Below are 22,327 nucleotides of genomic sequence, written 5' to 3'. Positions count from 1 at the left end.
AAGTGTACCATAAAAATATACCCACCTACACAAGGCTGTTAACATCTCTGGGCTTGCCCTCCCTTTGTCAGCCCCCTTCTGATCACACAGTTGGGAGCTACAGGTCCCAAGAGAGAGATAGCTGGTTAACCCACCACTGAGCCTTGGTACTAATATTACTGGGCCAGGAGCAAGTTGCAGATGTGCCCTAGAGCAAAACACTATGTTAAGAAGAGTACACCTCCAGAATGAGATGCACAGCTGAGTTTCCTTTCCATACTTGGACAAACCACACCTTAACATTACCCTAAAACTGAGCATCTTTTAGGACAAGCTTTTCAATTTATTGCATACATCTTGTGAAATAAGGGAAATAATTATCTGCCTTAAAGAGAAAAATTCACTTAAGTTTATAAAGCCTCTTAAAAAGCAGAATCTCATCTCAGTCTCACTTGCAAGGGTCCTTGTAAAGTTGGTCTGGTGAGCCAGAGCATTACCAGGCCTTCAGAGTTGAAAGTGAAGTATTAGAAGTGGCATTATTTTACTTCCGAGCTTTCATTTCCAAAAGCACACAGTTCTCAAGACCACATAGGAAGTGACTGGTGCAAATAGTCATTACTTTAATTGATTTTGAAGAGAGAGAGTTCATTTCAGTCATCTAAGAGGCAGCCATATATGCAAATGGTTGCTGGTAAGATAAGAAATTAATATAAGGATAATTGGCCATGGCAAATCAAACACTATTAGGAATGAATATCATATTAGTAATGACACATTTAAATGAGCAGGGCCTAGCATCTTCTAGTAAATGTGTGTTACACGAGTTAGCTCCGTTTGTCTGCATAATTTCAAGGTTACTGTAATACATCCTCTAACACTCATTGCTGTAGGAGAACACTCAGTTGTGTATTCTGGGCCCAAGATTGGATTAAGTAGATATTATACACCGGGCTGCCTCAGAATCAGTACAAATGTCTGCAAAACAAATCCCTGCTGAGGTATTACCACCCCCATTTCATGGGGAAAAAAAACCCAAATGTGTAAAGTGAAGCTCCAGAGGAGGTGGAATTTTTTTTTTCCTTCCTCCTCCCGTGCTGAGGGTAAACTATCGCTCCCACACAGACCGCGAATGTACCAGCCTGACTCTCAGCTGACTTTGGTCTATGCAATGTTTACCGCCGCTGGTCCACCCACCTCCACAGAGGAGTTTCACTGCTGCTGGCGACCTGCCAGCCTGCTGCCTCCTACGAAGCCCTGCATCCGTCCGTGGGTGCCGGGTAGCCGTCTGTCCGGCAGCCTTCCAGCCCGCTGCCCCTCGCCACCGCAGCGGCAGGCAGGCCACCCGACTGGGCAACCTCCACCGCGCAGGCTGTGCGTGCCCCCAGGGAGAGGACCTGGGACCTCAGACTCCAACCGGGGATGTTTGGCAACCTCGGGAAGGCGGTTTCTGAGTCACAGGTAGCTGCGCAGCGAGGGAAGCCTGACCTCTACAGCTCAGTCACAAATTTTCCTGGCTTTTCGCGCTGCCATCAGGGTGAAAAGCTGATGGAAAAAAACTGCTTTCCTTTTTTCCACCCAGGAGCAAGCCCCGAGACAGGGCTCCTTCCCCTCCTTCCCTTCCCCATGCAGCGCCTGGGTCAGAGTGGCTGTGGGTTCCGGGCCCACGTCTCCCACCAGTGTGACCCCAGGGCTGGTCCTGGCTCTACCACCCGCCGTGGCTATGATACGGGGTGGGCAAACAAGAGCTTTCAGTCTGCAAATAGTGCGTGATAGCAGGTTGCTTACACACCCTTTGTCGCACTTGATATAGGTTATGTGCCAGGACATCTCTCATGGACTCCACCTCTGCAGGGGACAGCCTATGCACATGCCGATTTCTATCACTCCTGTAAATAAAAGAGAAGTTTAAATATTACATTAATGAGCTGATTAAGTACTATTCCCATGAAATGATGCATGATCTATTTTTAGTGCTAGAACAGAGGGCTATGAGGACTGACCAGTGATCAGTGACACTGCGAAATCATCCAAAGATGAATAAAAAATGTCAGACTTTGCTCTTTCCCGGGTTTTATCAATATACTGGGTAGTCAGAATGGGCCCTAAGCCCTCATACAGCTGGCAGCAGAAACTCTCCTTTTCTTCCTCAAAGCTTCATAAGGAAGTTCGTATTTAAGGATTAGATTGGGCAACAACCAGCTGTACATTCAGGAAGTCACTACAAGTTTCCTCCTCTGTCTGAATGCATTCTTCAGCATGGTCTAGCAGTCTGAGCTTTGCAGTCCTACTGGTTTTAACTCCTTTGAGAAAGTGCAGCAAATCCTTAAGAGCTAAAGGACATGCCGGTGAAGGAGTCCAAGAGACCTGCCCTGTGGTGAGGAGAACATATAGGGTTTCCTTGCTACTGAGCCTGTTTCTCCATGTAAAATGAAAGAACTACCTACAAGATAGTCATCTTCGTATTTTTAACAAACTGTGACAAGAAGCCCACAGTCACTTGTAGCTGCCTGGCTTTTTCACTAGAAAAACAATGGAGGAGGGCTGCTGTGAAATGTTAACTGGTTTTGCTAAATCGGTCAATCTATGTGAGAGTTAGTGTTCGGCTGAATTCCCAAGAAAAGAAAGGGAAATAGATAGTGATCATCCAGGATTAATCAGTCTGAGTTCATCTTGTTGTTTCTGGTTTTTTCCTTTCTCCATTTTGCTTTCTTGCCTCTTTTTTTAAGAAAATGTAATTGCAAATCTTTGTTCTGTGCAAAGAATTGCACATCTTTGTGCTAAGTGATGTCCTTAACATGTTGTCTGTAAAGGCTACGTACTGGATCCTGCACTTGGGTCACAACAACCCCATGCAACGCTACAGGCTTGGGGCAGAGAGGCTGGAAAGCTGCCCGGTGGAAAAGGACCTGGGGGTGTTGGTTGACACCTGCCTGAATATGAGCCAGCAGTGTGCCCAGGTGGCCAAGAAGGCCAATGGCATCCTGGCTTGTATCAGGAATAGTGTGGCCAGCAGCACTAGGGAAGTGATTGTCCCCCTGTACTCGGCACTGGTGAGGTCGCACCTCGAATACTGTGTTCAGTTTTGGGCCCCTCACTACAAGAGAGACATGGAGGTGCTGGAGCGTGTCCAGAGAAGGGCAACGGAGCTGGTGAAGGGTCTGGAGCACAAGTCTTATGAGGAGCATCTGAGGGAACTGGGGTTGTTTAGCCTGGAGAAAAGGAGGCTGAGGGGAAGACCTTATTGCTCTCTACAACTACCTGAAAGGAGGTTGTAGAGAGGTGGGGGTCAGTCTCTTCTCCCAGGTAACTAGTGACAGGATGAGAGGAAATGGCCTCAAGTTGCGCCAGGGGAGGTTTAGATTGGATATTAGGAAATTCTACTTCACTGAAAGGGTTGTCAAGCATTGGAAGAGGCTGCCCAGGGAAGTGGTTGAGTCGCCATCCCTGGAAGTGTTTAGAAGACGTTTGGATGAGGTGCTTAGGGACATGGTGTAGTGGTGGACTTGGTCGTGTTGGGTTTATGGTTGGACTTGATGATCTTAAAGGTCTTTTTCAACCTATACGATTCTGTGATTCTGTGATTCTGTGATATGAAGCCAACATTAAGTAAGCTCAGCATCAAACCATCTCTCTCTAATAGGCATATTTCCTCCAAAAAGCAGCCATACAAACCCAGTTTTGAGAATATCTGCTTGGCTCTGCTTTTGCCATTTCTGTCCTTATTTCTAAGGCTTATATTCTCCAAAACATCATTAAAAATGCTCTGTTTTCATTCAAATGTGGATTCTTTGTGGCACAATCCATGGGCAAATTTCTCCAGTCTGCACTGGAAATACTGCATATTGGACACCCACTCCACCTGCAGGAATCACACCAGCATGAATGCAATTTCTGAGAATAATGCTAATTCATAGCGATGGAGATCTGCTTTGATTGTTATAGAGCATTTCCCCTCATGTGCCTAAAGGCTGCAGAACTGATCAGAGTGATAGCGAGACAGTTTTCTCACTACTCTGGCACTGCAAATATTGCTTTACATGCCATATGTTGGAATTTGATTTCAAATCTCCACTTGCTCATGGCCAGACTTTTGTATCCTCACTGAAGACAGGGACTTTAGGTACAAGCTATCTCAGTGATAACAATCAAACAATTTACAAATACATTTAGAAACCTTTTAGACTTAAGCAGGTTCACTTAATTGCTCAGGAGAATGGAGATACAAGAACTGCTGCATTGGCTCAGACCAAAGATCCAACAACTAGCTCAGTATCCTGTCTCCTCCAGTGCTCAACAGCAGACGTCTATCAATGAACAGAACTGGAAAAACATACATTTTCCTAGAACACTCTCACAGCCTCCAAGAATCAGAATGTTTCTGAGCCACAGGCTGCACTTTGTTTTTTGAAGTTGACACTTCATTTTTAAAAAGGCTGTCTCAGTAGGAGAACCTGTGCATCAAAGGTTGATACACAGTAACATTCAATTACAGCCGGAGTAGAGCTGGCAAAAATTAATCCATCATATCAGCTGCTTATTATAGAATATTTTCCAATCTAAATTCTCAGCTCGGGAGAGAATTTCTGAACTATGCTGAAGCAATTTGTCTTATTTTCTCTTTCCCTCAAGAAAAGAAGAGGAATGCAGTTTGATTGCCATAGATTGTCTACCAACCTACCACATTTTCTCTTGGCTCAGAACAGTTAAGGGAATACAGCAGACAGAAAGGAGCCTGACAGACACGCAATCTTTTTTAATATCATCCGTTCAGCAAAGAATGATTTAGAAAGAAAAGGGCTAGTTCTTACGCTGCATGCTGACATCAGTTTCAAGAAAGCAGATGAATCTTGATTAAGCCAAAGTTTCAAAAGAGATTTTTACTTAACATCCAGTTGGTATTTGGACTTGCTGGTATGGGTTGAGATAATCATTCAAAAAAGAAAATATGCTGGGCCCTGCCAGAGGCTGCTGCAAAATGGAGAGGGGTTGAAGGATGCAGCAGCAGAGAGCAGGCAGTAGCAGCAACAGTGGCCAGTGGGAGCCCAGGAAAGAGTTTGTGGGGCTAAGCGCCATTAGCAATACCCACACTCTGGACAGTGGGTTGCAAGGTGAGGATAAATACATGCACAGCAGTTAAAGTATGCAGGAGTGAAGATTTGTACAGAATTCTCTCCTAGAGGGTAGTTCCCTCAGTGATGGCTCTGGAGATCCCACCAGTTTTCTCCACTGGTCTGTCTGATGCCAAGTTGTGTTACTGTTTCATAGAATCATAGAATCACAGAATGGTTTGGGTTGGAAGGGACCTTTAAAGGTCATCTAGTCCAAACCCCCTGCAGTGAGCAGGGACATCTTCAACTAGATCAGGTTGCTCAGAGCCCCATTCAACCTGACCTTGAATGTTTCCAGGGATGGGGCCTCCACTGCCTCTCTGGGCAACCTGTTCCAGTGCCTCACCACCCTCATCGTAAATATTGCTTCCTTATATCTAGTCTGAATCTAACCTCTTTTAGTTTAAAACCATTACCCCTTGTCCTACTGCTACAGGGTTATTAAAAAGTTTGTCCCCGTCTTTCTTATAAGCCCCCTTTAAGTACCGGAAGGCCACAATAAGGTCTCCCCAGAGCCTTCTCTTCTCCAGGCTGAACAACCCCAACTCTCTCAGCCTGTCCTCATAGGAGAGGCGTTCCAGCCCTGTGATCATTTTTGTGTCCCTCCTCTGGACCCGCTCCAACAGCTCCATGTCTTTCCTGTGCTGAGGACCCCAGGGCTGGACGCAGCACTGCAGGTGGGGTCTCACCAGAGTGGAGCAGAGGGGCAGAATCACCTCCCTCCACCTGCTGGCCACGCTGCTTTTGATGCAGCCCAAGATACAGTTGGCCTTCTGGGCTGCGAGCGCATATTGCCGGCTCATGTCCAGCTTTTCATCCACTGGTACCCCTTCGCCACAAGGCTGCTCTCAATGTTTAATTGGACGAATTTGATACGGAAGTACCAAAATATGGCAAGACAGCTTGAGGAACTGCAAACTGAAGTAGCAAATATTGCAAATGCTACAAGGAAGTCTGCTCTCAGCAAAAATTTGTGATTGGGATAATGGAGCCGGGACCTGTGCTCTAGGCTCTCCTGCAGGTCTCTCAGCACTTAGCAGTGATGAACAAAACTCACTGGCCAGCTAAGTGATGAGTACAGCCACCTTGAACCACTGCTGTGATTTAAAGCAGCCAGAGTGGCTTCTGCACCTGACTCATGATTCCTCTTCAGAACTGCTCATCATTGAAGAGAAACAGAAAATGTCGCTGGTTTTAATTTTCACTCTGTGAACAAAGAGCCAAAGTGCAAATATGATGAGCACCAAATTGCCAGCACAAAACAGCAACTTCTCTTTTCATAACTGTCTTTTTTATTCTTACATTTCTGTTGAAGTCATAAAATCCCTTGGGTATTTCCTCATTTTTGTCCCCTTCCTTCCTATCCCTACTCTGCAAAGGGTCAGGAGGTTAGTACTTACTGTAAAGAAGCTGTGGATGATTTTGAAATTTTCATGCCACTCTCAGCCATCTCGATGGCCAGTTTTATCTCCATCTTTTTGTACAATGACACAATGCTGGATTTGGGCTGGTGTTCCCGAATTAAGATTTTCTTCAAATACTTATTGTCAAACTTCTTAAATCTGCAAAAGAGATATTAAAATCAAAGTGTAAAAAAAGGAAATGTGCTTTTATTTCTGTGCTATAAGCTGACCTTCATTCAAATGCACACATATATAATTCAGCGGTGGAAACCGAATCCAAATTGGAGGCACCTGTGGACTCCTGAAGGCCTAGGGAGCAGAGACCTTTAGGGGGACATTTGGCATGGTCTACTGGTCCACAGAGATTGCAAAGCCCACCAGACAAAAGAAAGAAACAAGCTGCAATCAGGGCAAAAAAGAGAGCTGGGTGTGTGTTTGCATATAACACTGCCACATTTGTCAGAAAAGAATATGGCCAGTCTCCACGCTTTTGTACAAATGTTGTATTCTAGTAGGGCATAACAGCAGCAGCTGCTCTTACAGTAATCCTGGCCTATTCAGCCAGCCACCAATGAGGCTCTAAATGGCCCAGCAGTTACAGTAGTTTGGGCCCATTATGTTCCTGATAATTTTGAATCCTGACAATTAGAGCAGAGAAAATACATTTCTTTGTATTCTGAATAACAGAGAAATTGAATGGACCACAAAATACTATGTATGTGCTCCAATGCTGCAGATGATTGTAAAATATCGCTAATGTGTGGCATCATTTGAATGTGAATGTGTGTGCGCGCTTTGGAACAGGTATGTGCTTTCAGGCAGACGTTTAGCAGAACAACAGCAGATCTTCTTATATGTTTCTTTCAAAGGAAGTTTACCACAGCAAGGTAATGTGCTCCACAGTGCTAGGAAAAGCACTACAGAGTTTGTACATTTTTTCTTAACAAAGGCTAGTTTTTATATATTAATAGCGGAGATAGGTAGACAAATGTTTCCACTGGGATTAGAGCTCTTTATGTTTTTCTGTGTAAGAAAGCCTCCTGGAGTGTCATCACTGAGGTAATTAATTCTGATATACGTATGCTAAATGTCTTTAAAGTTGCATAGAAAAGTCTAGGGAATACCTTTTAATAAAATCTTTTTACATTAAATTTCTTCACACACAGTGTGTTTTTTGAATCTGCCCCTGAACTGAAAGACTACATTTATGGCTAGTTTGAACAAAATTCTCTTTTCATAGCTGTTGGATAGATGTGAGATAAGGGGATAACATTGTCTCACAGGTATGTGTAAATGCAGCTATTTCAATGGAATTACTGCTCCAACGGGTATTTGTTTAGCTTATTGACTGCACAGACAGTGGTGTGGTCCCAGCAGATGTCCTAAAGCTATCTCTGTACTGTGAGAGCCAAGAGGACATTTTAGCCTCTGGGTGCAGGTATGTGCCCTACCACATTACATCATTACTCCTCACTGGGACAAGAACTGGATGCAAACCAGCCTCCATCTTCCCACTCTTAATTCCTGATTTCCATAGGGAGAAACCCAGTCGTGAAAGGAGTTGCCACCTGTCCCGATAGACCCCCCTGGCTGGATTACTGGGGTCCAGTGCTGAAAGCTGAGACAGAGGACTCCAGCACAAAAGTCTAGGCATAGCTAGGATAACTAGGGATAACTTTTAGCCCACAGCATCATAGTAAGATGTTTGTGGAAAAGGAAGATTAGTGTCTCCCCACACTTCCCTTCACATGCTGTGGTGGAGGCCAACGTGATCACAGGGCTCCCTTAGGGAAAAGGTAAAGGGAACCGCAACTCAGAATGGCAGGTCTGTCTCTTCCAGTGCCTGGAAGAGCCCCAGAGCTTCACAAAACCACCTCATCCTGCTTATAGAAGACACAATGCAGGTCCTGTGTTTCTGAATGAAGATGAGCTTGAAAGTATCTGCTTATGCTACTGGATATGTAAATTCAACCATTCCCTTCAGTACTCTTATTTTAAATATTACTGAATGCAAAGACCTGTAAGGACAGGTGACTAATTATTATTGAATCTGTACTCACCAACGAGGGATCATATTTGCTGTGAAGGCTTACAGCAAAAGTCAGTGAAGCGCTGACACCTTACGCAGCTTCTGTTCTAAATCCAGACATAAAGGAGCACTGCCACAGATCTAAGATTTACGCCAAAGCTATGTGCACAGGCTGATGTCTGCAGCATGAGTTCCAGTGCTATGTTTTTCTTTCAGAAGGCTTATTTCCTGCTTGTTTGTGCAGAAGCAATTTAGCAGGCAATATACGAGCACTTCACTCCCAAGAGATAACGGTTACTCAGGAGTTCACTTTTTAAAAAGAGATATTGCACACGTCCCCAGTATTTTCATGCTATTTTAGCTTTATGGGGCACAAGATTGATTTCCTATTCTATTTACCTATTGTATTTTACATGATAGATAGGTTATTTTATTATAGTAGGCTGCAATAAGAGATGCTTACTTGTCTCTCAGCTGATAATGACTCCAATGTCCACATATGTCTTCAATACCAGCCTTCAAGTGATCCATCAACTAGAGAAACAAACATGGAAAAATTTTAAGTGGCCGTTATGAGAAAACAATGTCACCACAAATACGCAACTGTTGACAGGATTTTTAGATTTTTTTAATTGGAGGGTGTGAGTTAATTCTGAAAGCATCTACATTTATCTAAAAATCAAGGCAAAAATCCCACTGTGGCAGCTCCAATGCTTGGCTGCAGTGGCAATATTTTGATGGAGGCAACAAGTCTGTCAGTCTGCTATCTTCTCACCATTACCCAGCAACATACAGGCCCAAGTAAAGGACTATGTCCAGTGGAAGATGATACTGACCATCCAAATTGCCTGGTCCTCTTTGCCTACTGAGACCAAAATCTAAATTCTTGGTTCTGTCAACCAAGTTTCCCTTCTGCATGTGTGACCTCCCTGAGAGGGGCACAAGGCCAGGTACCCCACACCTTAACCTTTGCCTTGACCAACAAGTCCTCTGAGGATTTTGCAAATTGACCTGAGACTGGTAAGTTCATCACTGCTAACTACCAGGATTTTCAGTGTTTCTAGTATCTTTTGTGTGCTTCTAGCATTATAGAAACAGACAGAAAAATGGCCAATTCTTACATACATATTGTTATAAGTAGTGCTTTTAAATGTAAATTCCTTTAAAGGTTAAGTGTAAAGGTTGAAATAATAAGAATTAAATGCACTCCAAATTCTAATCAGTTGAGATGCTCTAATTTTGCTAATGTCTCTGCATGTGCTTAATTTTAAGGCACAGTGTTTCTGTTAATTTCAAATATATTCCTTATTGCGAAAATGAAAGCATGTACATATATTTTGTGTAGTGTTGTTAAGTCAGTTTGAGCAGCTTTCTGTTATTTTATATAATGGTAATTTGAGAGCTAAAGCAAACGTTTGAGAGGGGAAAAGATCATTACTCAGAATAACTTGAAACTAAATTTGCAGACCAATAGTTCAACTCATTTCAGTTCAATAAAACTTGATTAAAGACTTCTAAGGTGTCAGTGTGTCTAGAACCAGTCAAAAGATGGGAACAAAGGTATCTGACAAATCTAGCTGGGAAGGATGATGAGTGCATTTTGTAAATGCTACCTTTTTGTTTCTGTCCTCCCAAGGTCACAAGTATCAAGAAGTAAGGGCCCTGCTGCACCATGACACTTGTAATACGATATTGTAATACGCTAGTCACTATGAATATAAATGAGATATCATATTTTAGGATATTATGCCTAGGGTTTCCTCCAAACGTTGTTAAAAGTATTCAGTGACCAAATCCACTGAATGCCAATGCTACCAAATGCCTCCCTCTGTCCACCTCTTTGGGAATACCCTTTCTCTTCTTCTTTTTAGGCTACCAGCTATTGATATAAAAAACTTACTCGCACATGAATTTCTTCATTGATAGACTCCTTTTTGTTGGTCTTTTTAACATCTAGATATCTGACCAATGGTCCAATTGTGATTCCCTGCATTTGGAACAATGAGTTGAAATGTTAATTATCTTTTAGAAAAATCAGAAAGAAAGAAAAAGGATTTAATTTTAATCAATTAGGAAAGCTGTGTATTAGACATAAGAATGATCTATTACTTGTATGGAGAGCTACAGAAGAGGATTAAAACTCAAAAAGTTAAAAAAAAATTATGCACCAGCTTTTTTTTAAGCGAGATTGTATTTATCAACATGTTTTAACTATGTCAAGTAACTGACTCATTGCTAACCTTCAAAACAGCACTCACTTGAAAGAGAATATTATCTTTGTGAGGTTCTTTCTTACAATCTTGAAACCTCTTACTTCAAGATTTTCAGAATTAAATATTTTGGTTTTTTTTCACTTAGAAACCATTTTCAGCTGTTCCCAATTCTTTACTGCACTGCTACAGAATAGCATTTTAAAAGGGGAAATAGAAACAAAAAGTTTTTTCTGAAACATTCTGGTGGAATCCAAGTGCCCAGCCACAAGTGCATAGTGGCCCATTGGCACCCTAGAGTACCTAAGATAATGGTATAGGAAAATGTAGAACATGGGATGCAAGACCTCCAGAAGATCCAGTTCTTCCAGGTACAGCAGCGTAAGGCAAGTGGAATAACCCAAACATCTGAAATAGGCACCTGTTTTTACAAATCTGAATTATTCACTTTATTTTTCTTTAATATTCTTTTACAAAGGATTTCAAAATGTTCTCATTTGGTCTCCAAGATGGATGAAGATAAAAGTAAAAAATTCAAAATCCTTCATAGAACAGACATATTGTTTTCTGTTCAGTTTGAGATACACCACTAGTAGAGAATGATTCTGTGCTGAAGTGTAAAGTTAAAATGCTTCTTAATTTGGAAGCATTAGGAAGTGCATGTGGAGAGAACATAAGAGAGTTTGGACACAAAGTGCCCTTTTCCCTGAATATTTTAGTAGACACAGGTTTTCAATACAGACTTTCTGAAAAAGTTGTTTAATAATACTTGAAAAGCCCCGAAAGGGTAATTACACAGTGCAGTGCTAAATCTGGCCATAAAATACAATAGCTTGTCCTAGTTTAAGAGGGAATTCAATGCAATCTTCACTATGAAGCTTTCAGTCACCTCTGTTACATGAAAGCAATCCATTAAGAAATACACTTACTTGGATGAACACAGTGAAATATATAACTACAAGAGTAGCAGTAATGAACAATTTTTTTCTTGGGAAGAGATTCACTGGAAGCAAGAATGCAAGAGAGAAGCTGCTGGCTCCTCGAAGGCCACTGTAGGAAATAATGAGTTGGTCTTTGAAGGTGAAGGGGTATGTTCGGAACTTGTTACTGACGTAGAAGAGAGCAAATACACCTAAGAAGGGAAAAAACCACAACAATTATTAATCAAGGAGAAAAGGAAAATATTTAAAGCAAAACAACATCTTGGCTCAGGCAGCTGTTGACAGACCTTTCTTTTCAATTTTGGGTTCTTGTAGCTTCTCTTTGACCAACTGCTGAATCTGTTTTGTGTGAAATAATCTCCTAGAAAAGATTGTGGTTCCTGACTGCTTCGGGATTTAAATTCACTTAGAAGTTTAGAAGTGAGATTAGGGGAAAAGATTTACTTTCTATATTTATGTTGCACAGTTCTTCTCCGAAGTGTTCTGGAGACAAGACAAACCACTGGATGAGAGTTTTTCCTGTGCCTTCCCTTGCAATGTTTCTTGCTTTCTGGACAGTATCTGCCCAAAGTGTTTGAACAGTGCTTACTAACAAGTCCTGTGGAGAGGTTCACTGAAAGGCAGAGAGTAATAGCATTTTAATTTTTAATCCTCTGGCTTATTGTGTCTCTAATTCTCTGTTTATTTCTCAAATTTCATTTTGCTTTTAATAAAAGTTAAAATTAATCAGAAAGCCTGTGGCTGTGTAAGGACTGCAGCTTTTCTTTATAGAGTACATTGAGCACTTTGCTTGATTTACTCTTAAACTTCTACATCTTCCATAAGAAATATGTATCCTATGTTTTGTGTGGAAACTGTTAAATTACTGAAGTAAAAGCTGACAAATGCTGATAATTACTGGTGTTATTTTTTACAGCTGTCACTGATAAAATCAGTGGATTATCAGAGGTAAGGCCAGTAGCAGTATCCTGTTATGTAGGTTGCTGGATACCGCTTTATATAAGACCTTTTTTGGCTACTTCTAACTATGCTAGACCTCAGCTACTCAGACTGAAACTGCGTATGTGAGGTATCAGCCTCAAGCCAACTCTCTTTATTCAAGCTTCAGAGAAAATGATGTAATCATTTTAGCAAACAAATTTAGTAGAAAATAATTTGGGCTTCCTCTGGAAAGTTCTAGTACTCCCCTTGGTGTTTGAGAGAAGGATGGATGTGTGGCAGCAAAATAGCTTTTGTATCAGGAGAGCACTTTTTCTGTCTTGATTGGAAGGATATTCCAATACAGACTCCAAAAGTAAGCCTTTAAAAAATTAGAGGCCATGCTTGGTCCAGGATTAGCAAGAAAATATTTAATTACTTTCCTTTTGCTGTCAACCCACAAGAATCATGTCATCTCTGCTCTTGAGTATGTGTGTCACCCCTATATAACAGAGCTGTTCAGATGCACATACTTGAACCTTCACAGGTTTCCCCTTTCCTCTTTTTCCTCTGGTTAAATGCCTTCCTCCAGGGCTCCCAGGCTTAAAGTCAAAGGTCTGGAAATGTGTATGGGCTTTGAGGGTCAAGCCAACACCTTCTTCCTGCTCCTGGTGTTCTTGACTGAGGGATAAGCCACCTGAGAGATTTAAGAAATAGCACCTTAATCTCAGGTGTTTGATGCCAACACTTAGCTGGTCCCAAATGTTAGACTCAGAGTATTGTAGGCTGGAAAGGACCTTTGGAGGTCATCTAGTCCAAGTCCCTACTCAAAGCAGAGCTAATCAGATCAGGTTGCTCAAAGCTCCAGTCAAGTCTTGAATGCCTTTAAGAATGGAGAGCTGGGCCACTGTTACAATATTGGATCACCCTTATGTTAAGAAATGTGTTCCTACTGTCTAATCAGAATTTCCCATGTTCCAACTTGTGTCTGTTGCCTCTTGTCCTATTGCTGTGCACCTCTGAGAAGTGTCTGGCTCCATCTCTCTCTCCTCTGATCGAGTACCTGTAGAAAGTAATAAGGTCTCTCCTGTGCCTTATCTTCCCCAGGCTGCATAGACTCAGCACTCTCAGACTCTCCTTGTATGTCCACTGCTCCAGCCTCAGACCAGATTGGTGGCCTCTATTGCACTTGATCCAGAACCTCCATGTCCTTCTTATACTGGGTAGCCCAGAACTGGAGAGAGCAGTCCGGAGACAGCACACGCTTCCATCAGTGCTGCAGAGAGGGGAAGAAACATTTCGCTGGACCTGCTGGCTACACACTTGCTAATGTAGCCCAGGACATGGTTGGCCGCCTTTGTCACGAAGGACATAATTCTGGCTTGTGTTCAACCTGTTGTCTGCCAGGCCAGGTCCTTTTCTGCAGAGTTGCTTAGTAGACCCCAAGCCTATACTGGTGCATGGAGTTACTCCAACCCACATGTAAGTCCTTGCATGTGCTCTCCTAGAACTTCATGAGCTTTCTGTCAGTCCATTTCTCCAGCCTGTCCAGGTCCCTTTGAATGGAAGCCATCCAGAATATTGACTGCTCCCTGCAGTCAGCCACAAACTTGCTTAGTGTGCACTCCATTCCATCCTCCAGGCCATTAATGAAGACATTAAAACAATATTTGTCCTTGTACTGAGCCCTGAGGGATGTCATTAGCTACCAGCTAGACCAGTATTTTGAGCCCAGCGGTCCAGCCAATTCCCTTCCCACATTATCAACCACTTTGGCCAAAATCTGCTCTTCAAAGTCCGGGGTTGTAATTCCGCTGTTTGTTGGCTTGCTCACTCCTCTCAGGATCTTAGCACCCACAGTGTCATGGGTCACTGCAGTTAAGGCTGCCCTCAATCTTCACATCTTCTGCCGTTTCTTCCTTCTTTGTGAGTGGTAGAGAAGACAAACCATATTCTCCACTTGATTCATCAACCAGTCTCCAGTAACTATCACTTGCCTTTTCCTCTCAACCCCTTTTTGCCTTCCCCTTCAGGGCACAGCTGGCCCTGATGAATCACCTAACAGGTCTTGTTCCTCCTCAGTACCGTAGCAGAGGATGCAGGGCCAATGCCCAGAGCTCAACCCTGGGCTCTGTATGTAAAGGGCATATAGACAGGGGCTGAAGGGTGGAGGAGGTGGTGGCAAGTGCCCAATGTAGATTTCTGCCCCACAGGAAGCTCCAGAGTGGCCTCTTTTGATTATAAATGAAGCATGGGGGAACTAACCTACTAACTTAGTGAGCCAAGGTAGGTGCCTAAATTTCAGTGCTCAGAATATCTCCTCTAAGGCCACCTGATGGAATATTTGGATTTCTCTTTTTTTTTTTTTTAATATAAAGTACTCTGAAAAATCCTACTGAAATTCAAAAAGAACGTTATTAAGGCAAATTCAGGCACTCAGAAGTTAAAAGATGTCAGAAATAAGGTGGCCTGCATAATTGTATTTTTGTCCTTCTCATGTGTAGTACTTCCAAAACATATTTCATTACAAAAACATTGTTCACTCATATTTTTAACTAAGTTTAAGTGAGAAATAACTGTGGCTGAGTAGGGTGTGTTCCATAATTCATCACCTCTCCAGGAGTAAATGCATCTGCTTTCTGTTGCAGCAGTTGTAACTTAACCTGATACAGAATGTTCAGGTTGAAAAAAAGGATGGCATAATTAATGGGCAACAGGTCTAAAACAGACCCCTATATAGCACAGGCAAGGAGTGTACCCTCTCACATCCCTAACACAGTGACTGTAGATGCTGAAGAAGTAGGAGGTGAACAGAGCTCAGAAAGTGGCCAGGCATGCAAGCCTTTCCTAATTAGCATCTCCTGCAGGCTCTGTTGAAGGCACTGCTATAGAGGGTTGGTCTGACCCAGTAGGTCATTCCTCCTTTTCTTATGTCAGCTAGAGCGTTTGGCTGGATGGTACTGGTAGGTGAGGGAGAAGATGGCAATGTGTTGTCCCTCTGCTTCCACAGTTGCAGTAAATTGGCTAACAGGCACAAAGGCAGCTCTTATGAGAAGTCTGCCAGGACTGCTACCACCTCCAGAACACCACCAGCCTTCTTACTGCCTCTCATTTTTCAACGTTACTGTCAACCCATCCTGGACATTAGGACAAGATGAGAAACTGTGTCCCACAGCTCGTGTGATATCATCTATAAACTGCCCTGCCCATGCTGGAGGAATCCCGGTCTCACAGATTAGGGATTAGGAGACTTTTGCAGGAATGGGGAGATACTGTGTGTAGAAATGGAGTAATTTCAAACGGGCTCTCTTTTCTAGCAGTTTAAAACTTCAGAGTTGACTTGTGAGGAGCAGTAGCATCACATGGTTGGCCTAGATGTGGTATAAGGAAGGAAATAGGGTCCCTGTTCGGTTACCTATCAGTGCTAATTTTCACCTTCCCTCTTTTTCAATGCCTCCGGCACTCCTGGCCCAGGATGTGTAGTGTTATAACACCAGAAGTGTGGTGATGTACATTATCTAATTAGTAGGTTAATTACAGTGTGCGATGAAACCATTATGAAGCCCACTTACCCAAGGGCATGTAGTTAAGATATAAGCATCTATATAGGCATAATCATGATAGTATTTTAATTTTGCTTAAAATATTCTATTCTCACCTAATCATAAATCTGTGCTTGGAGACTGGCATTCAGATTTGTTTGGGGCTTTTTCCCCCTTTTTCTCCATGTGTAGATTACTGAAATTAACTTGTCAGTAACATAAGCCTAGTAAATTTGTTATTAAACCGGTTATGCCAGTCTGCACAGACTTTTCTAACATACCTTTGCACCAAAGGCTTTCTCTCAGAGGTGCAGAGAAGGTTGCCTGCAAAAGCTGACTTACTCAGTGTCCGCCAAACGAGGCAGAAGAGCAGAGTGAAGCAAATGAAGGCCCAGTTCCACTCGTGGTTTTTCCCCACTGTAGACACTCCCATGAACATGAAAATCAGGGTCTCGCTGACGCTGCTTAGCATCTTCATGAAATATTTTATTGTGGTATAGGAATTCTGGGAAACATTCTCTTCCACATATTTTTTCATTGTCACTGCACATGCTGTCATCCTGTACCAGGCAAAACATCAGAGATCAGCCACAACCTGTTTTTCTTTTCATTTAAGAACAACCTCAGCCTTCATTACCTGCACTCTCCATCACCAGCCTCTGAACTTCCTACTATCAAGCAGCATTTTATTTCTTCACTAACATTAGCTATTTCATTAGATAGGAGAGCATCTTCATTCAGCTTTACAAATCCATTTTCCACACAGGAAAAAGGAAGCAAACCAGTCAGCCTTCCTGTCGAGGAAGTGAGGGTATCACATTCCAGTTCAAAGTCCGTTTTATCCTGAATGCCTAACACACAGCCACCAAGCACCCAATATTTGAGTCTCAAACAAAGGACAAGTCGGTTTTGTGCCAGCCTATGGATGGATCTGTTAGAGGGACATAACCTGCCTCTTAGCGATCTTCTCCTTTGAGGTGGTGGTGGGAAAACATGGTGGTAGTCCTATGCCAGGGCCAAAGCTCCCAGTGGCTCCCTGCCAGCTGGCTGGCAGATCAGCAAGGCCAGGGTAAGCTTCAGTGACTCTCCACCCACAGCAGCCCATTGCTGTACAGCAGGGGGAAATTCAGTTATCCTAAGGAGGTGTCCTGCACCGCTTTTGGTTACCCAGGGTGTGGGGAATGTGCCTAAGGAAGCAAAGGGATATTTTCCACCTCTTCACTGTTAATGAAGACTAGAGCCTCCTTCAGAGGCGCCAGCAGGCACCCAGCACAGACGCTGGTAACAATCACACGGAACAGTAGTCTTTGAGCAGCCCTGCTGAAGGGGGTTTCCTCTTCCCCCCTTCATTTTCCATAGTCACAGGTAATAGATAGATTGAGTGCTATGCTGGTAACATATTCCATCATCTACCTAGTTTCTACTGATATTATTTTAGTCTTTAGGGGCTTCTTGTGATGATATTTTTCCAAACTTGTGAATTCAGAGAACGCTGACTGTTCATTAAATAACCCTTCATCTAGTTTCTGCTCATTTAATTTCCCCTGAAGAAATCTCAAGGGTATTCTGGCGGAGCTGAGACATTTAGCAGGTCCAAGGACACTCTAAGACAAGGCCATTAGGCATTAATGTTTAATACTGTTGACTTTCAGAGACACATGCGTAATAGACTTTCATGATCCAAGTGAAAAATGAATGAATTCCTCAATAATTCAGAAGGGTGACAATAAGTTCCCATCCCTAAAACAAGCACTAATTTCCTTAATGAAGCAGTAAGAATAATAAATCTCAGTTATATTAACATTCTTTTATTACTAATAATTTCAGCACTCTAATGAAAATAAGAAGCAAAAGAAATAAAGAGCTATGTAGTCTAGTGTAATGAATAGGCAGGGAAGCAGTATTTTTGGGCAGTGCAGGTAGGAAAGGGTCCATGTGGTATTGGTGCTCACCGCATAGTAGGTCTAACCCTGCTCAACTGAAGTCGACAGTCACCTCAATCAGAGCAAATGTGTTGGATATGCAAAACATAGTACAAGACTTGTCTGCTTTGTCTAATTGCTCAGAAAAACATATCTCCTGTCTAACTACTTATTTAATAAGTTAATTAATTGGTTAAATATTCAAATATTGCTTCCCAGGGCCATCCTGCAAAGGTTGTTTTTACAAAGCCAATTCTGCTCTGAAGCTGAACAAATTGGGGTTGTTCAGCCTGGAGAAGAGAAGGCTCTGGGGACACCTCATTACAGCCTTTCAGCAGTTAAAGGGGACTTATAAGAAAGATGGGGAAAAACCTGTTAGTAGTGCCTGTTGCGACAGGACAAGGGGTAATGGTTTTAAACTAAAAGAGGGTAGATTTAGACTAGATAGATATAAGGAAGAAATTTTTTTTTACAATGAGTGTGGTGAAATACTGGAACAGGTTGCCCAGAGAAGTTGCAGATGCCCCATCCCTGGAAACATTCAAGGTCAGGCTGGACAGGGCTCTGAGCAACTTGATCTAGTTGAAGATGTCCCTGCTCATTGCAGGGGGAGTGGAGTAGATGACCTTTAAAGGTCCCTTCCAACCCAAACCATTCTATGATTCTATGAAATCAGGGTTTGACAAGTGAAGGAGAGTAAATGCACCTGTCTGGACATCAACAGCCACAAATCTGTATTTGTTAGGTTTAAACCGGTTTGTCCTCAATAAAGGGAACTCCTTTCTGGAGTACCAGGGCCTGCAAGACCTGGCATGCAAGCTCAGAGCCAACACAGGCCATGCAAGGCTGCTGCCACCCACCCGGGCGCTGAGCCTGCAGCAGCCAGCAGCACTAGCTGCAGCGTTTACCACCATCAGGTTCCCATATCTTTACACTTTACCCTGCTGAGGGGCTGTTTGGCGTGGTATCTTTGAAATTCACCTACCAGCAGTTTTCTCATAAAGTCTCCCGCTTTCTCCCCTATTCCTTCCTTTCTCTTCTGACTCCATCCTGCCGCCATCCTCTTTCCTTCCCACAATACTCACCCTCTCCGCATTTACTGCGGTTGATAGACCTGCCAGCTTTCTCTCTGCGGCGGGCACCCATGCCATCACAGCACTTTAAGGAAGCAGTCCCCAGCATGACAGGAGTATCAAGCTATCCTGATCACATCAAAATGTGATCGTCAATATCCATATACGTGAGTATATGTATGCACATGTGCTTGATGTTCTCGGTTGTCTGGTTTTGCCCGGTTTCAGTTCCAGTGATGCCGTTCAAATGTAATGTAATTTCAGTGAATTGTGTTAGAGTTGATGTTCACAGCTGTATACAAAAGCAAGAACTCAGATGTTCTTTATTATGTTTTCCATACTCATAAGTTTTCATCTCTCTTGTAACCTGATGGTGATGCTTAGAAATAAATACAGATACACTGATCTATTATCAAACCATTCTCTCATTCTGCTGATCTTATCAGAGGTAGCAGCCAGATGGTGGCAGCACTAGTCATTTTACCCACAGCTTGCAGTATTTTTTCCAACAGGCAAAAATCTAAAAAATTTCAGAGCAAATATGCACTCCTCAGTAGTACATCTATGCCTTCTATGCCTACGCTGACTGTAGGTTTGCTTTTCCTACTTACCACTGCATTTTACAGATCCCTTAGAAGCTGTCCACTGCAGATGTCTAGGCCAGAGACTGAAAATGCCTGTATTGTTCCAACCTCAAACAAACAACCTCCTCAAAACAATGCCACTTCCCTCGAGAGGGTATCCAAAAAGCCATAAGGGATACTCACGCCAAAATGCCCGAGATGTAAAGGGTTTCAGCGGATAAGTATGACAGGTAGCTGAACATGAAGACCAGCAGGGGTTCAATAGCAGAAATGTTGTGGGTAAATCGAGTCATGAGCGCCGACACAAATCCAAAGATGATGCCAAACAACATGCCACCCAGCCCCACCACGAAGAAGCGAGCGAAGCCAGCAAAGACATCGATGGATTCGATTTCTTCGTACCTGTGCATCTGGGTGAAGGCGATGAAGATGTTATATAAAACCTATGTGTGAAAATAAGGACACAGCAGTCAGGTATCTTTCTGAACCTGGCAGGCTTACTCATTTCATGGGGGGGGCGGGGGAGGTGTGTGTACATATGCCTGAAATTGCTTTAGACAGCTCAGCAAAGTACCAGTTAAGAACCAGTTCTGAAATCTCAACTGGTTCTTAACAAGTCCCAGAATTAAGGGTCTGTTAAGTGTCCTGAAAAATCGCAAAAAAATAAGAAGGTTAGATGGTTATGTAATAAGTGTAAAACTCTGGGAGATCAAATGCAACTGAAGTAACCAAAAATACTCATGCTTTTTTGTTTTCTGAAGGTAAACTTAATTACTGGTCTTTGTAGCAGATGTTGAAAGACCAGCTGGGTACCTTACCAACCCCAGGCTCTCCCCTCCACATTCTCTTTCCGACTCAGGATGGGGCAGGGCAGCAACTAAGAATCACACTTTTGATTTAAATCCCATTTAGGTTGTCTGTATGATCAGTAGACTGGACACACTTTATTAGATGGACTCTGGAACGTTAAATGTTTTTCAGTAGTACTTGACATAAAAATCATGAAACATCACTGGGAATAGGAAAGGATGCAGGAGAGGGAAGGGAAGGGAAGGGAAGGGAAGGGAAGGGAAGGGAAGGGAAGGGAAGGGAAGGGAAGGGAAGGGAAGGGAAGGGAAGGGAAGGGAAGGGAAGGGAAGGGAAGGGAAGGGAAGGGAAGGGAAGGGAAGGGAAGGAAAAATGGTAGCCTCAGTTTCATATTGTCTCTACCTAGATAAATACAGCCTCTCTATCCTCACACGTTTTGGGTTTGATGCCACTTAACCTCATTCCCAGGAACTCTGTGTCAATCTCAAAGTGAGAACCAAAAGCTGTGGCACTCTAAATGGCCTAAAGTCCCTTCACACACATATTTTGACTAGAAAGCTTGAAATGACAAAGATAAAAAGAAAACAATGTCAGAGTAGAAGAAAGATTGAATTTGCTACATTATATAATTTGGCCTGTAAAGATAATTTCATTTAGTTTAGAGCAGATGAGTTTACCATACTTCTATTATCAATAATTTCTTTTCTGCAGAAATTTGTGATGAAAAATCTTCAGTGTATTCCACTTTCATCCATCTTTAAGAAACTAATAGACAGTTTTCACAGTAATGAGTGGTGTAGTAATAAAAAGGTCTTAGAGGTTGCTGACAGTCGGTTAACATTAAGTCCTGTCAGAACTGTTTACAGGGAGTGTGTAACACATGGAAGTCACCTTTCAGTTTTCAAGAGAATTTGGGGAACATCTAAAGACATCAGCTCTCCAAAGCTGTTGCACCAAAGCATTAGTTCGAAAACGCAAAATGGACCAAAATCATTTGCCTTATCTGGTTTTCTTTGGTTTTTCTTCTTCATACAGTTAATTCCAGAAGGCTATTAAGAAGATTAAAGCAGATATTTGCAGGTAGAAGAGTCAAGCTCATTAGGATAATTATTCCCCAGCTACTATCTAATCTTAAATTGCTGCTGGGAACATATGACCTTGAGCTGTCACATAGCCTGTTCTCCAGGAGGCTCATTGCTAATATTTCTGGGGGACAGACAAAGCACAACAAAATGTTTCATGTGAGAAAATACCCACAGCTGCTTTTTCCTGATGACTATGTATGAAATTAGGCTCTTCAGTGGCAGACAAGGAAAAGAGGATTCACGTCTCCACAGTAAGTAAACATTACTGTACTTACCATATAGCTTTTAATTACAAAGCCTATTTTCTCTCTGTTCCCCCTTTCTTGCAGACTTCAACCTCTTCCTAAGACTTGTGATTCTTTGTGAATGATACCAAGACATGAATCTATGCTGACTTATGAATAAAGCAAATTATCATCAGCAAATGACTTAGTAAGTTTTCCTCTCTTTTTCTAGTTCCTAAAGTGTCTATATGATATAACTGAATCGGTATTAAAATGGAAATTATGGAAATATGACATAATTTCTATTTTTTGGTAACATGCTTTGTGGGAGTAAACTGTTGCGTACAACATCCTGCACTGCGTCATTTAAGTAAGGCTCCGTGTAGCTGCTGCTCGGCTAAGTTACGTTGCACTGTTTATGCCAGTAAATGGAGTACTGTAATTCTTTATATGGTAGGAAAGCCTGAATCAGCTTAGGATGCCTTTGTTCACTCAAAAAGAA

The 22,327-nt window shown here is 42.5% G+C and overlaps 1 protein-coding gene across 1 annotated transcript in view; it reads right to left on the bottom strand.

Moving 5' to 3' along the window:
* SLC9A4 (solute carrier family 9 member A4) overlaps positions 1-22,327 on the bottom strand; it is a 35,211-nt gene that overhangs the window by 5,772 nt on the left and 7,112 nt on the right. The window contains exons 3-9 of the mRNA XM_072853341.1: positions 19,893-20,152; positions 16,473-16,690; positions 11,659-11,861; positions 10,420-10,506; positions 8,983-9,053; positions 6,488-6,649; positions 1,769-1,865 (exon numbers count right to left, since the gene is read on the bottom strand). Of these exons, the coding sequence (XP_072709442.1) occupies positions 1,769-1,865; positions 6,488-6,649; positions 8,983-9,053; positions 10,420-10,506; positions 11,659-11,861; positions 16,473-16,690; positions 19,893-20,152 (1,098 nt within the window). The remainder of the gene's footprint in view (positions 1-1,768; positions 1,866-6,487; positions 6,650-8,982; positions 9,054-10,419; positions 10,507-11,658; positions 11,862-16,472; positions 16,691-19,892; positions 20,153-22,327) is intronic.

The sequence above is a fragment of the Ciconia boyciana genome, chromosome 1 (assembly GCF_034638445.1).
Source record: "Ciconia boyciana chromosome 1, ASM3463844v1, whole genome shotgun sequence".
In the NCBI taxonomy this organism is placed as follows: Eukaryota; Metazoa; Chordata; class Aves; order Ciconiiformes; family Ciconiidae; genus Ciconia; species Ciconia boyciana.
This window is presented reverse-complemented; position numbering and strand designations above follow the sequence as displayed.